This window comes from Protomyctophum bolini (genome assembly GCF_963924005.1).
Source record: "Protomyctophum bolini genome assembly, chromosome: 2".
Lineage (NCBI taxonomy): Eukaryota > Metazoa > Chordata > Actinopteri > Myctophiformes > Myctophidae > Protomyctophum > Protomyctophum bolini.
The window spans coordinates 24610727-24627595 of NC_137863.1; the positions used below are offsets into that span (position 1 = coordinate 24610727).

General features: G+C 43.0%; 2 protein-coding genes across 2 annotated transcripts in view; both read right to left on the reverse strand.

The window, feature by feature from the left end:
* Positions 1-4661: 4661 nt before the first annotated feature.
* Positions 4662-10693, reverse strand: LOC308333328 (uncharacterized protein; the record flags this gene model as incomplete). The annotated part of the gene is made up of 6 exons (XM_080789673.1): positions 4662-5215; positions 6911-7099; positions 7933-8088; positions 9494-9613; positions 10314-10596; positions 10676-10693. The coding sequence occupies 6 exons, from the start codon at positions 10691-10693 to the stop codon at positions 5199-5201; spliced, it is 783 nt and encodes a 260-aa protein (XP_080645799.1). The 3' UTR covers positions 4662-5198.
* A 1185-nt stretch (positions 10694-11878) lies between these two features.
* Positions 11879-16869, reverse strand: part of LOC308331803 (uncharacterized protein) — a 50541-nt gene continuing 45550 nt past the window's right edge. Inside the window, exons 50-54 of the mRNA XM_080787300.1 lie at positions 16625-16741; positions 15181-15258; positions 13342-13395; positions 12757-12805; positions 11879-12027 (exon numbers count right to left, since the gene is read on the reverse strand). Coding sequence (XP_080643426.1) covers positions 12011-12027; positions 12757-12805; positions 13342-13395; positions 15181-15258; positions 16625-16741 — 315 coding nt within the window. The 3' untranslated portion in view covers positions 11879-12010. The remainder of the gene's footprint in view (positions 12028-12756; positions 12806-13341; positions 13396-15180; positions 15259-16624; positions 16742-16869) is intronic.

Consider the following 16869-nt stretch of genomic DNA (forward strand, 5'->3'; position numbering starts at 1 on the left):
TAGTGTAGAATGAAACAAGCCCAAGTACAGAGCCAACTCAGTATAGAGGGTATAAGTGGGAAAGGCAGTGGTTTGATGTGGTTTGACGTGGGACAGCTTTGCTTATTATTTGATCAAAGGTGATCCTACTTAAGAGGAATTTTTTGATGAATCGATAGTTAATTAATTAAGGAATTTATCTGCACACAGGTTACAAGACATCAGTCACTGTGCTGAAGAGAGAAGTCATTCAGTTAATGATGTCTTTGATGTAGCAGTATTAAGATCATTAAGGGAATGAGCAGGATTAGTTCACATGAAAAGCTATTCTGATCCAAACAGTTACATCTGTTGCAACTTGAATTAGGGTGCATTTGTGATTAGAAATTAGTGAATGCACACTTAAGATAACCACTTGAACACCAGCATCCATATTCTGTGGGGAACATTAGCCAAAAAAATGACAAACGCGTTGTAGATGGGCTATTTTTGGCAAAGATATTTGGTGCAGAGGGGAAAAAAGCAGTGTAAGTGCAGAGCCAACTCAGGACTTTAATAAGTCTAGAGACGGTTTACGTGGTTGAAAAATTATACAATAATCCTGGAGTTGTGGCAGTACAACGAGGCAGTGCATCTATCGACTAACTAAGGTCAGAGGTTAAATGACTGTGCTGCAGGCCATCTTTGCCATGTCAGGGTCACAGGAGCATAAAAATGGCAAAGGGAGGAGGGGTGTTGTACAACACCAAGGATAAATAGGATACATACTTGACAACCTATCTATAACAGAGCTCTGGCAAATAAACAACTCACCTAATTGAAGCATTTAGAGCTTCAGAGGAATTTGGGAATATTTCAGTGCCCTGCTCAGGTCCACTTCAACAGGGTACACATGCACAATGACAAGAGGATCAATGTGTTACTTAAGACCATTGGGTTGTACAGTAGTACTGTTTCATAGTGCCACCCCACGCCAGGGCACAGGGTAGGTTCTTGACATTGTGGTCACAGCGACATCCTTCCGTCTCCATATTTAACTCTCCTCTACATACAACTGATCATTTACCACCATTCTGTGCTTCCTGCTTAGCAGGACACTTTTACACTACATATCATGTGCATTCTTTTGATACAGGGAACAAAAGAGAGAAATGGTCTGCATTTCTATTGCACCATTAACCAAAGTGCTTTATAATGTGAATTTCATTCACTCGCAGACGACAGAGGTGATCATTCACATGACAGACCTGCTCACTGGGAGCAGTGTTAGGACGAGAGCTCAGTGTCTTGCTCAAGGATTGAGGTGTCCTTGAGCTCAAGAGCGAGGTATTGAACCAGGAACATTCCGGTTCCACAGACGTCTGTTTGCTCTCCTGAGCCACTGCCTCTAAACGGAGAGAGAGAGAGAGAGAGAGAGAGAGAGAGAGATACATGCACAGGGCACAGGGGAGAGCTGAGTAACTAAAACAACCCAATAAAACTGAAGCTATCAATAGTTCGGGCATAAATTGAAATGGAGCATGGGTCCCTGAATGACAGCAGGCAGAGATGAGAAATGGCGTATGCTAATTTGGGCTCATGCGCCTGAGATATCCCCAGAGAGCCTTTTAATAACGCTGAGGCATTCTGGCACTCAGGTCGCCCATAATCATCGGCGCTATAATGAAGAGAATATGCTAATGGTTAACCCATCTGCAGCAGGATACAAATTAAACAACATAAACAACAACACTTTTTTTAGTGTATATGATAAAGATACTAGAGGGAGTGAGAGAGAAGATGAAAAGACAGTGAGAGAGGGAGAGACCACACCAGAAAGATGAACATCAAAATGCGAGAAAGGCTGATGTTATCCAAGGAATGCAACGTTATGCAGGACCAGTGAACCGTAAAGCCAAGGTAGCGCCAATGCTTCAGAATAAATTCTGCTCTCATTAAATGTCTCTTTCTCTCACCACGCTTAAACTTTTCAAGACATTAAAAACAAATCTTTCATGCAGGAAAAGAAAAAAACAGAACTTGGCCAGTGGTAATGAGAGAGAAGATGGTGTGTAATAATGACCATTTGTAGTTGTAATTGCTTTCTGTGAAATGACGGTCAGTTGATGTGGTCAGATTGATCAGTGATGTGAATGGCATTACTCTGACTGCTGAATGACATGAAGGACTGAACTTTTAACCACTTAAGTTAACACTCATGAGACATAAGTGGCCTCTATATACTTGATGTGCACTTGTTCGGTGGGAGTGGCTCAGGGGAGCGGCCTCCAGTTCGATCCCCCCCCCCCCAGTACAGAATTAGTATCGAAGTGGCCTTGAGCAAGACACTGAACGCCTAGTTGCTCTCGATGAGCAGGTGGTGCCTTGCATGGTTTTCTCTGCTGTCGGTGTATGAGACTGAGTGTGTGTGAATGGGTGAAGTGTATGTAATTGTAAAGCGCCTTAGATAAACATGCATATAAATTCGCCATTTAGTTTCCCTCTACACCAAATCTCTTAGCCAAAGATAGGCGATCTATAAGCTCACAAGCTTGTAAATGTTCACCAACAATGTATTGTTGGTGAATTTCTCCCCAGAATATGGGGACGTATGGTTAAAGTTTAAATCCACCTGCCCCCCGACACACACACACACACACACACACACACACACACACACACACACACACACACACACACACACACACACACACACACACACACACACACACACACACACACACACACACACACACACACACACACACACACACACACACACACACACGCTGTGAAATAGATGGGGGAACACTGACACCAGGTAAACTTACACCTCTCTAAGTTCTGCATGCTGGCCTCTGCTCCAGCAGGGGTTTACATGTACTGTGCAAGCAACCGGAAACATGGCAGCAAAGTTGCAGTGATCACATCATACGCCAAAATGGACAAAAAGCGAAAAGTGGTATCGAGCATATTTTCTAACATTTTTCATTGCCATGGCAACAGCCTCAGCACTTGCAGAGGGGAGTGGGCGGCACAGAGAGAGAGAGAGAGAGAGACACAGAGAGCAGGAGGGAGAGAGAGAGAGATGGTGGGTGTATCAGAGCCAAAAAGAGAAATAAAAAGTGTGTGACTTAAGCCTGATTTATACTTCACCCTATGATGGTGTCCCATGCCAAAAACAGCAGATCTACAAGCTCCAAATGCATCCAGTGAGCCTGTAGTCCTGTATGTGCTATCTGCGGTGCGGGACACCGTCGAACAGTCTACAGATTATAAAACAGGGTTTATTGGCATGTTCTCTTGGCAGCGTTCTAATACTCTGCCAGCCCATGGCTCTGGGGGCTTTAAACAGTCAAGGTCACTATTGAAGGAAAAAGGAACAACTCCCGAACATGTGTCTGCATTCTCCTGAGTATATGAGCTGCAGTACTGGCTCACACAGACAGATGGAGCCACTCTGAATGGGCAATGGATGACTGTAAGCCCAGTACCATTAGAAGATGAATATGGCAATGCAATCGGATGCCTCAGTGCCATTTTGAGGTGTCCTTGAAAGGTCATCTAATGTAATCTAACCTCAAGTCAGCGTTTGTCCAACTTGTGTTTATTTTGCTAGGAAATATGTTTTATTGTAAAAAATAAATAAATAAAACACTATAAATGATGAAAAAGTTTGTTGATAATTTCATAACAGACTCAGTAACCGTTTATCCAAGCACCCCCCCCCCCCCCCCCCAAACATCAAAGTGCACCACTGTTGGGCAGGTGCTCAATTTAAATTAAATTACAGCTCAAGTGCTCCATGTGCATATCTGTGAAGGACAAGCCTGTAATTTCAATTACTGGGTTATACCAGATCAGAAACAGACATAACATATACGCATGCACGCACCCGCACACACATGTGCGTGTGCACGCAAACACACACACAGAACACAAAACCCACTACACACTGCACTGCATTGCAATAGCAATCCTGTCTCATCCATTCTAAGAGTATAGAAGATCGTGCTGTGCAGGATCTGATATCTAAGCTGACTGGTTATTGCTGTTGAGATCAAGACAGTAGGATGTAGGAACACATTATATAAACCGCTTGCACAGTAGCACGCACGCTCGCGCACACACACACACACACACACACACACACACACACACACACCAGAGTGTGCTATACAGTGTAGAGAAGTCAAGCCACCAAGCTCCAGTCCACACCATGTTACAGGAAAGGAAACTAAACCAAACAATATACAGAATGTATATTCCCCCCACCTTGGTAGCATGTAATGTGACAGACAAGCCTCCCTCCTTTTCATTTCATTCCATTCCTCACAAAGCCATTGCCTGGACCTGTATCTCAAATGGTCAAATAAACATTTGCTTTCCCCAGAATCCAGATGCTGGGGCTTTAAGTGGTTAAGTTGACGGGGCACAAGTGTCTCCTGCAGTGTAGCCCAGCAGGCCACAGTGCAACGAGCAGAGGGCAGAGAGCACGGAGGGGTCATGGCAAACAAGCGGAAAATGGCATTAATAAATAATTCGGACGGAATTAGAACATTCAAATCATCCACAAAGGCACGCAGAAAAGCACGCACACAGTGCCCCCCCCCCCCCCCCCACACACACACACACACACACACACACACACACACACACACACACACACACACAAAACCAGAGAAAATCTGTTTACAAATTTTGTTTTTTATTACCAATACAATAGAGAGAGCATACAGTATTTGGAAGTCATAACACCCGCCATGTTAATAAAACCATTTCCACCTTCAATATACAGTATAAAAATACTTTAAAATAGCACAATTTCTCCTGCAAAAAGACATGCAGCTAGCTTTCCCAATACAAACAAACAAACAAACAAAAAATAATTTCCCCAATAAAAAAAGAAATCCTATGTACAGTACATAATAGTGCTTTAGTCTTCATTCATAATAAAAACAAGAGTTATACAAACAGTATAGATCTGTACACATAACGAACAGTCTCATCATTGTCTGTGTGCATCAACAGTCAGTTTCAAAAGCTACATTACTGTCGAAACAGACATAAAAATGAATAAGACTGGGGTAAAGTTCCGGATTTAAATGGAAATAATAAATAGACAAAAGCAAATCTTGGCCAAGATATTGATCTATCAACGCAACATTTTCAAGCCCTTGTCAGTCTTTATACAGCATGATTTATGACGCTGAGAAGAGATGACCAGGGCTCGGGCTGGATCACCGGCCTGTTTCGCCTGTAAAACACACAACGTTTGTGCATACGTAAGTGTGTGTGCGTATGTATGTATGTGTATTTACTCAAGTACTGCACTTTAGTAAAAAAATCAAATTTTTATCCCACGATTTTGCAACCCATTTTTTCACCTGGTTTTAATCCTGGGCACTATACTTCCTCTGCCAACCTGGGGGGGCAGCGGATTGAGTTTCCCCAGCCGGACGTAGCGCGTGGAAGGAACACGTTATTCCGACCAGTTCCTTTCCCCTCCATCAGGCGCCCCGGTTGGCCAGGGGAGGTAGTTTTAGAGACCAGGATTACTGCATGTTTTTTGTGAGGGTACCTACCCTAGGGGACACGAGGAGACCATGCAAACTCCACACAGAAAGGCCCCTTAAGTATAATTTTTTATGTATGTTGACTTTACTGTCGAAACAGGTATTTTGACTTTACTGGAGTATTTCCAATTTTCAATAACTTTTTACTTCTACTATATTTTTGATGATGTTCTCTCTGTCTAAATAGATAGATAGATAGAATACTTTATTGGCAGTTTAAGAAACTTACAGAAAATGACATCATTTAAAAAAAAAATCACACCTGTGTGAACCGAGTGGTGCAACTCCCCTCTCTCTCTGCTCCGTTAGATTAGCTTTATTATGGATTGCGCATGCGCGCTGCCGTCCACCTCCCATTATACAGGCAGACTAAAAGCTGAATAACTCCTAATCTACGGAGCTCTCCATGGTTTGGTCAATTAGCGCGATTTTCAGAGGTCTTTGCTGATAATCCGGTGGTCTAGATGGAAACATTGGTGCTTTCTAGAGCAAGGATGGCTATATTTTAGCTCGCTAGCATTGACGCTATTTATGTAGCAACAACATCTGTTTCTGTGCTGCGTGCGCAGCCTCACAGACCGTGGCAGTCAGAAGTTGATTTGTGTCCAGCAGGTGGCAGCAATGTCACATACTTCTCTCGTTCCAATTTCACGCATGCGCACACCACTCATGCTCATTGACGTACGTACACAAACAGGTACATGGACATTGCGAGCTGGTTGTAGGAGTGGTTGCACCACTCAAAAATGCCAAATGGACTTAGACACAAAAAAGCCTTCGCTTGTTTCCATTGTGGTCCACTTTGTAACATGAAACTATACACATACATACTGTACAGACAAAACAACCATGGAACATATAATAAATAATCCTTATATACGTATAAGGCTGGGAGCTATATACATAGGACAAGAGGTACCCTGAGAGAAAAGTCCTGAGCATGGGAGATGGGCTATCCAGGGTCGGAAGCTAACTATGACCAGTGAGTGTGTAGATGGAGCCTTGATTTCAGGTCTTTCCTAAATATTGCAATAGAATCTAGGGATTTCAGGGCTGGAGGGAGTGCATTCCACAGAGTAGTGGCTGCGTAGAAAAAAGCATTTCTAAGCACTCCAGAGGCTAAGCTTCAGAGCCACTGTTGACCATTTGGGTGCCCTTGTACTGTATAATATATTTTGTGGTGTCCCCCACCTCCCTGTGATCGTGGAACCACAGAGATAATTATTATTACGAGGACCGGCTTGGTGCATTTTGGTACCCCCTCTGCGTGGTGCCCTATAAGCACAGTGCATGCTGTGCATGTGCCTAGTGCCCACTGCTACGGTTCATGTGGGTATGTGTGTGCACATAGTGTAGGTGTGTGTGTGTGTGTGTACCTGTGAACTCCCCAAGGCAGCGCTCCTCACACTGCTCCAGCTGGAGGAAGCGGTTGGCGTTGCCCTCACAGCCACTGTAGATGAATGGCCTGCAGGCCAGCACCTGCTTGTTGAAGTACCAGCGCATGGTGTAGCGACTGCAGCTCCCCTCATCCATGGGCAGCAGGCACGGGTCTGCTGGTGCTGCTGCTGCAAAAAAAAAAACACACAGTCAGTGTTGCACACCAATGGCACACGCACAGGTGCACACGCACACGCACGTGCACACACACACACACACACACACACACACACACACACACACACACACACACACACACACACACACACACACACACACACACACACACACACACACACACACACACACACACACACACACACACACACACACACACACACACACACACACACACACACACACACACACGCACACACGCGGAGGAGGATGAGAAGATGGGCAAGTCAAAGTGGAGGAGCTGAGCCTGGGAAGCATTAATGCATGCAAGATTCATACTTAACTTCGTAGATGGATGTCGCTGGCTGAAAATAACAGATGTTCTTCAAGCTAACAACGTATTATGCTATGCACGCTTCCAGCTTGAAATTGAGTTATTTTCGGCAAGCAACACGTTGTGCTTCAGAGCATGTAAGTGGCAATAGGACACCGGTTGAACACTTATTATAATCATGTAACAATAATAATGTAAATTACCATAATTATAGACACATTAGACTGATGGGGACAAAGAAAGACCAAGCAAAACAAAATGTCTTGTGTTGTTCTCATCTTGCTGTGTAACCTGGATGCACATCATACCTCCAAGTCAAGACACGGGTCGATAGCAGCGAAGCCAGCAAGCCTGCGAGGCATGCAGAGACGGACATGCAGTCAACAGGCAAGCAGGCAGAACTGACACCTCCAGAGGCCCAGAAGAGGCAGAACTGACAACTCCAGAGGCCCAGAAGAGGCAGAACTGACACCTCCAGAGGCCCACAAGAGGACCATGTGAGTTGTTTACCTTCCTCTGTCACCTCCCTCTTGGACCTGACCGACCCAAGTCGCGGTCCAACCGCTTTCACAGGGTTAAGTGTGAATGCTTTCTGAACAATGACTTTGGGTGATTTCTTTGGTTCAACTTTGGCTGTTTTCTGAGTTTCGATTTTTACAGCCTCACCTGTCAATACAATACAATACAACACAGACACACACACACACACAAACAAACAAATAAAAAACATGCAAGCAGCAAGCACATCTATCAGATGATTACTGTACATTGAATGACACATTACACAATTTGTCCAGACAGGACTGGCAAGTGGCAACATAATAGCTAAATCGTGAACTGTCATACAATGGCGGCGACGACATGTGAGCTTGTAGATCAGCCATTGTGGGCTCGTGACACAATCGTACATGGAAGACACACAACAACATCAAAGGTCAGAGACTGGTCGCTGTGGGCTCGTGCAGCAGACAGCGAGAGACAGGGTGTGGGCAGTGATTGAGGCTCACTCTCGTGAGAGAAATAAGTCAACCCACCTCCAAAAACAAGTGAAAAACAAGCCAACTCTTGCGAGAGAAATAAACTAAATGTCCACTTGAAAAACAAGGCAAAATAAGCCCAAAAATATGTTCATATAATAAAATAAAATAAAAAGATTTGATGCATTTATCATTATAAATACTGTATGTTTACTGTATGATTTTATGTTTTGGTCATTTATTATAAAATTACATACATACATACTTGAGCCAGGGCTCAAGTAGAGACACCAGACCCATTCTTTCACTCAATGGGATTCACACTACTTCTCATGGGATTCCAATGGGATTCACACTACTTCTCAAACATGGGGAATTATAGTAGGCCTATACATGAAATAAATGTTGGCTTGTTAGACTTTCAAAACAAGCCACCGCATTTCGTCTCATCCTTTTTCCCCCGCAACTCAGGCTTTTTCATTTCACGGCTCGATACACATTAGACCCCCATCAACATTAATTTAATTCTGAGACTGTACAAATGGAAGTATATGGACTGGTAAGGCTCCATTTCTCTCCATTTGTACAACCCCATCAGGGTACATTTGGTCCCTAACTACAGGTATTAATCATTTAGCTGGAGACTCTCCGGAACTCCCCCAAGGACCCATGGGGTTTCCTGGACCACATGTTGAGAACCAGCGGTGTACGGTGCATGAAGGATCTAATGCTGTATACCAACGGTTCTCAAAGTGGGGTCTGCGGATATCCAGGGGGTCCACCAAATAATTCAGATTTGTGTCTCTTTCTTTATTTGTATGCTGTATCATCACAATTGTGTTTATCTAATTGAAAAGTGTGCCGTCAGGTTTCACACACAATCGATTTGAATAAAATGACTATTTGCACATTGTAGTAGGATTCTGTTTATGACTAGTACAAATAGTTCCAATGGCATCTAAATGTACACGTGGTTGTTAAGTATATGCTTATTGCTTATCGGTGTTGCGAGGATGAGGTACTACTACTAATTTCTCCCCTGCAAGGGGTACCAGAGCCAAATAAAGTGTGAGAACCCCTGCTTTATACAGTACCGGCACTCTGGTTAGAAATGAAGTGAAGCAGCTGCTCCTTGGGTTCGTCGTAGGCCTCGATGGAGTAGACGTGCTCATAGTCTGGGTCGTTGGTGTTCACCACCACGCGCAGCTCGCGTCCTGAAACAGGAAAAACAAATTCCCAGTTCACCATATTCACGGGGCATTAGGGTGGTGGTGGTGAGTGGGGGGGTTTCCACCCCCTGAAGTAAGAGCAAAATTGCTGCAGTGTGACTATATCAATATAGAAAATTGTCAATTTAGTCGAACAAGCTTCAAGCTCTGAGTAGCAAGGCTGAAATCTCCTACCAGCTTCATTCACCACACCTACTCCCTGTCATCACCCTCTCCAAAAGCACGTGTGGCAGGGTATTGTAATCGGTCCTGTTTGTGTGCGAACCAATTAACTCGAAAAACGTGGTGGGAATGATGCCCTGAAAAGATCATTACATTTTTTAGGTGATCATGGCCATGATCAAGGTCAAACTTTGTAACAAATGGGTGCATTTTCACGCAAAAGGTTTATCGTCACCATCAAGGTAAAGGTCAGAATTACATAAATCAACCATGTCTCAGGAACCGAGACACATCCCCCACCCATAAACAATGCCTGGATAATTCCTTCTCATAAGGAGATGAATGAACAAACACACAAAATGGAGTCCTCTGTTTTCTTAATGAGAAAACCACCCACTTGTTCAGAGGTCTCCAGACAAAGCAACACCCTGTTAAAAATGGGTTGTTAGAAAACGACTGACGGACACAAAGAGCGAAACGGTTTGACGAGAAGATAAGACAGTGTGGGAACAGACACACTCACCCGCATCCCCCCTCAGGGTCAGTGGGACCTCTGTTGCGGGCCGGGCCTGGCCCCTGACCACGGTCCTCGACTGAGGTTCTGTGGCTGAACCTGAGAGAAACCAGACAGGACAAGGAGAGGGCAAACACAGGAAGTGGGAAGGGGCACCACAGCAACATAGAAGGGATACGGGGGAGCAAGAGGGTCCGGAGGATGTGTGAGACAGAGATAAAGACAGCCAACATACAGGGCAAAGGGTGCTAGTAAGACATTTAGACACAGCAATGATGAGCCACCACCGATACTTCCAGCATTCCAACAGTTAACCGTGAGATTATGACATTAGAGTACTTTAGATGATGACGAATAGCAAATTAACTGACTTTCCAAGAGACTTCCATGGTTTGACTTGATCCTGCAAACTTATACTCTTGATGGCTTGTACACAAAATTACATAGATACAGGGCATCTACAGCCAGACGTGTGGCCACTTTAAACTGGTCTTAACTGAAATACTATCATTTTCTTTACAATAGAGAAACATTAAAATTGGGTCTACATGAGAAGCAGGAGACAACACTGATAGACAGCACCCAAAACATGGCACTGTCCCCCCACAGTCTACTCAGTTTACACACACTATCAATTATCAAGCTAATGGAAGCTATCAAGCTTTTTTTTATCCTTTTCTTTTTTTTTTAAAATTTTTATCCCATGATTTTGTAACCCAGTTTTTCTTCTCACCCAGTGCCAATTATCTAAGTAATCCTGGGCGGGCAGCGGACTGACCTCATGCCTCTTTCTATGCATGAGGAGTCCAAGCTGCTTCTTTTCACCTGACAGAGGGGAATTTCCCCGGCCGGACATAGCGCGTGGAAGGGACACGTTATTCCGACCAGTTCCTTTCCCCTCCATCAGGCGCCCCGGCTGGCCAGGGGGAGGTAGTTTTAGAGACCAGGATTACGGCATGTTTTTGTGAGGGTATCTACCCTAGGGGACACGGGGAGAACATGCAAACTCCACACAGAAAGGCCCTATCGCCAACCCCCGCCTCAGGTATGGGCACTGATGACGCGGAGGAGGGAACACGCCGCCAGTGCCCACAGCGTCCCCAGCGGGAATCGAACCCAGGACCTTCTAGCTGTGAGGCGACAGCACTACCAACTGTGCCACCGTGCCCCGTTTTTTTTTATTATCCTTTTGACAGATTATAATTATGTACAAATATATCGTATATATATATATATATATATATACACACACACAGTATATATGCATTAAAACAAAACAAAACAAATAAAAATCAATCAATCGCGGAAATTAAAGGCTACATTTAAGATCATAAAAACAATGTGGTTAATTATAGATTGCTAAATGATACAGGTGACAAAGAAGGACCAAAGCAAACATGTTTTTCTTATCTTGCTGTGTAATCTGTATAACGCCTGAAGACACAGATCGATTGCAACAAAGCCAATTAAACTCTAAGATCGTACAAATAGACTCCTAGGTTCTATTTGCACACTCTCAGACACACTCAGGATATTTGCAGTGGAAGATGCAACTGAGCATGAGGGAAATGTGGAGCCACAAGAGGAGGTTTCTGGGTAAAAATTACAGTAAATGACAGCTAAAAGGTATGGAGGTTCCTCTCTGTGACTCATAACATAAGTCTTGCCCTTGTGTCACCTTGTCCCACCTGCTGCAGTGCAGCAGTTTACTCACCTCCACATGCTGGGGCACAGGCAGATGGACAGGAAGGGTGCAGAAAGGATTGGCAAAAGAAAAAGAAAGGTCAGGTTAAACAAACTGCTCCACTGTGTATTACAGTATTTCAACAGAAGTTGTGAAACTTAGTCTGGCAGATCTCAAATGTTTTCATGTCAAGGACCGCCATACTGGTACAGTATGTATTTGGCCCTGGACCCCAATTTGAAAAGATTTTGTGTCTGTCAGGGACACTCATAAGAAATGATTTTTAATGATTTTTCAAGATAGCACTTATGTTTAAACTGTTCCTCATTTTCTTGGAGACCCCTCTGGAACCTTCTAGGATTTTAAGAACTACTGACACTTTACTTATTCAAGTTTAGGCCTAAGCTTGAATAAGGCACCAATTACACCAAATATCTTTGCCGAAAACCAGGGCTGTGGCCTGTGCGGATATTGCAAGTGCAAGTGGGACCCCAAATAATTGGCAAAACACTAAGATTCAAATGATAATATATATAAAAATATATATGTTTAAAATGTAATGTAAAATGTGAGTGATACCGATAAATAGGGACTTAATGTTCGATTGAGCCAAGCTGGAACACAATCGATTGGTTCGTCATTAAACTCTGAAAATACATGCAGCCCACTCATCTGACCACAGCAGCCGGTCAGATCACCACCACCTCTCGGAGGTCTACCAGTGGGCCCTGATCTAGAAGAGTTTGAGGAGCACTGCGTTAGACTCACCACAGTGCTGACTCATCTCAGTGCGAACGTATTCTCGGATCTCATCCTCCTGAATGCAGCATGAGAGAATGAGGGCAAGTAAGATCAGATATAGACGTGCTTCCTTTACCAATTGGATAACACATTCTATGGAGTCTATAATGCATTATTTAAACATACTTATAATGCATTGTAATCCGCTTATAATAATACTGTATAATTACAGTTATGAGCACTAATAAATATTGATGTCAAGTCATTATAATATGAAGTCATATATACATTTTTCATAATTGGTAGACACTCAGAGACTTTCTTCTGCAAGAATGTGTTGTGATAATTGGTATCAAATGATGTATTTTGAGTGCTGTTAACTACAATTATACAGTGTTAATAATAATGCATTAGCCGTATGTTTGTAATGGATTATGGGCTTCAAATAACGTGTGTGTACTGTGTGTGTGTGTGTGTGTGTGTGTGTGAGAGCGTGTGTGAAAGTGTACAATATGGACCCAAATGGAGCTGTTAAATCAACACTGAGGGTTGTACTGCGTGCAGGTGTGTGTCTGTTGGCCAGGGGCCGGGGGGGAGCAGCGATGCACTGACCGTCATGCCTGGCTCTCCTCGGTCTCCCTTGGCTCCATCTGGACCCAGCTCTCCCTGGAACACAGACAGATCACATGGCGCACACCACAAGTCATATAGAGCGCTTACAGAAGAAGAAAAAAACGCAGAGCAGAAAATGTGCTCATCTCAGTCCAGACTGAGAGCAGCAAGGTACGGTTCAGCAACAGAATACAAATTTGTGGTTTAATCAGCGGAACAGTTATGCAACAGTGAATTATGCTGATTAGCAAAATTGCAGTTGATCATGCTTTCCCCCTCAGGACCAGAATTTGGCTCTCTTGAAAATAATTTGAAATCTTTCTAAAATGACTAATCATATACAATCAGCGTTCTGAGCTGGAAAAATACACTGCATGCTTGAGCCACAGTCATATTAGCATATATAAAGTTGTCATGCCTCAGATGACAATAATAACGTAATTTCTGCCTCCCTGAAGAACACATTGTTCATGCATTTGGTCAGCGTGTGTCAAGTGAAGTCAGCACAATGTACATTATCAGGTGAGTGGCGGGTGGATTCACAGCAATTTTCTGGCCTCATTATAGCATCGCCGATCAAAAACAAATGACTGGAACTCATACATTGTCAAAACATAACACAATAGAAAATAAAATGACACGAGGGAAATAAATCAGTGACAGAAAGTGTGGGGAGAAAGGTATTTTCTTCTTAAAATAAGTGTTCACTCTAGTGTTTGTTCAGCAACAGGGGCCACTCCATCTCTCCAGCTGTTTAGTAAACACTAAACAGATTTTTGAGCGGCATTAGCCCTCTTATGCCCAGTTTTCCGGGTTTGTGTGAACACAAACATTGGCTTGTGATTGGCTGATCACCCCATAGTAATGATTTGATTGGCTGAGCAAAGTATATATTGAAGCTAAAAGTGATGGCAGAAAAGTGAAAAGGGATCAGTGAGGACGAAAATTGTGATTGGCCAGAATGAGGTGTGACTATTTATTATTTTAACAATGTTATCCAATAAGGAGAGATAATTCATACTACATGATAAAACAGGTGCAACTAGAAATGATGACACCAAGAAATGAGCAGAGAGTTGAAACTGGCCTGGAACACTAGAAAAAGGAAGTTGAAAAGATGGGTACTCTGATCGTCTGAAATTGGCAATCCACTGGAAAGAGCTGGAAAGATGGGGAATTGGAATACCCCTGTTATTGAACGATCACTTCATAGCAATGATTTGATTACTATCAGAATACAGAGCTTTAGCCTTAATAAAAAAAAACTATCGATTACCCTACCTTTAATGTAAAAAATCATCATCTCATTCTGGCCATTAACAATTGACATCTTCACTTTTCTATCCTCACTTTTTATCCTCAAGTCCTTTTATCCTCAAGTCCTCAAGGCTAATCCTCATGTCATGTCTCGTGTGTCTGAGAAAATCTGTATTTTTGCCCTAACATAAACACTAAATGCCCTTAACAATGAATGGAGAATTTACGTCATATGTAGACGAGCAAATCGGCTATTTTCGTCTTACACAAAAATGTAATTCCCATTAACAATGAAGCTGTTTTACGTCATGATAAACAGAGTGCCCCTCACTTCACACAGGTGTGATTTTTATTGTTAGTTTCATTTATTTAAATGTATTTAATTTATTTATTGTAATAGTTATAGGCTCAGTGTGAATGTGCCTATAGGCTGCTCAACAGTGCCACGTTAGATCACCCAGAGGTATTGCAGTTCATACCCCAAACAAACATACATGGGGACATAAGACACGTAGGGACATACAAAGCCAGTCATTGGAGCAGTGTGCACCGCTCAAAAACAAAACAAAGCGTGACACTCACGTGCACTCCTCTCTCTCCTGGTATCCCAGGGATTCCCCGAGGTCCCACCATGGCAGGTCCAAGTGGTCCTCTCTCTCCCTGACACACAATCACATTGTTATATTATACATTGTTTTGATCCACAATTCAGCGCTACCATAACATTCAAATAGCATGGCTAACTGCCCTACAAATACATGGGAGATCAGTAGAAGCTATTAGAGTTACCACTCAAATACTATGCTCCTCTGAGCACAGATCTCCGCTGGTTTGTTAGCCACGGCCCGCAACATTTTGGAAGTCAATCATAGTCAATCAGAATGGAATATGAAAAATCTTACTGACTGATCCTCGATCATAAGACTCCAGAGATATTGTGTACCGATTTACAAAATCTGAGAGATGTTGGAAAAAAGGCAAAGGAAATCTTTCCAGGTAGAAATTGGCATTGCCTGCAGTGGGAGTGCGTCGCGATCCAAGGAATCCAGGGAAAAAATATTGACTGCACGACCTAAGGTTCAACAGTTATGGCCAAACAGGACCCATGGGGGTCCCCGGACCCCACTTGGAGAAAAAAATCAATCTTCACTTTTTAATTAAATAATTGTTTACAAATTGACAACAATAATGCATTTTTGGAGCTGCCAGCCTGTCTGTCATGCATTTCTATGGTAAAGACGCTGCAGCGCTCCTTTTCCCAGCACCCGACCTCAATTAACTCTGCTGCTAGACATGATATTCAAAGTGCTCCCCGCTCATAAAACGCTTTATCTGCACAGACACGGCCCCTCATGTAGCTCCCAGCTTATTTGTTCATTTGAAAAGGATCCCCATTAGCTGATGCCATGGCAATCTGTACTTCACTACTACACTGAAAGCATCAATTAGCTTTGAGAGAAAATCGAATAGCTTTGAGGACAAATACTAAAAAAGAACATTCGGTGTGAAAACTACAGTGTAGACTTCGTGGACTAAAACTATGACGAAAAATGTTGACAAAAACTAAATAAAAACTAAGCTATGATGACTAAATGATAGACTAAATATATTCACAATTTTGTCAGAGGGACTAGTGGAGAAGTGATCCAGTAGAACTAAAAGTAATTTTATGTTTGGTTGCGCTCCAGTGTTGCGCTCTGAAAATAGCAGATCTACAAGCTCACATCAGCATGCAACAAAGTGTAAAATCAGGCCTTACGACACCATGGCCCACCAAAATAATTTTTTGTCAACAAAATCAACTGTAGATTTAGTCGACTACAATCTTATGATATTTAGTCAACTAAAACTAGACTAAAACTAAAACTTTTCAGATGACTAAAATATGACAAACTAAATTACATTATATTCAAAAGCCCATGAGTAAAACTACATCAAAATCTGCTTTCAAAATCAACACTAGACCACTATGGATCATAGGAGAAAGCTCAAATCTGTCAATAGTACTGTATGTATTATGGGCTACCTTTTGGCCCTGCAGTCCCTCTGGGCCTTTACCACCACCTGGTCCCTGAGGGCCAGTCAGACCAGAAGCCCCATCCACTCCTCTGGGTCCAGGGGGGCCAGGTACACCAGGGGGGCCCTGGATAAAACAAGACAGGACATAACGTACAGTACAGTTGTAAAGCAATAAGAATACACACAATGTGTGCACCGCAGTCAGCTTAGAATGGATTCAATCAGTACAGTCACTGTTCATTTGAGGTTAAA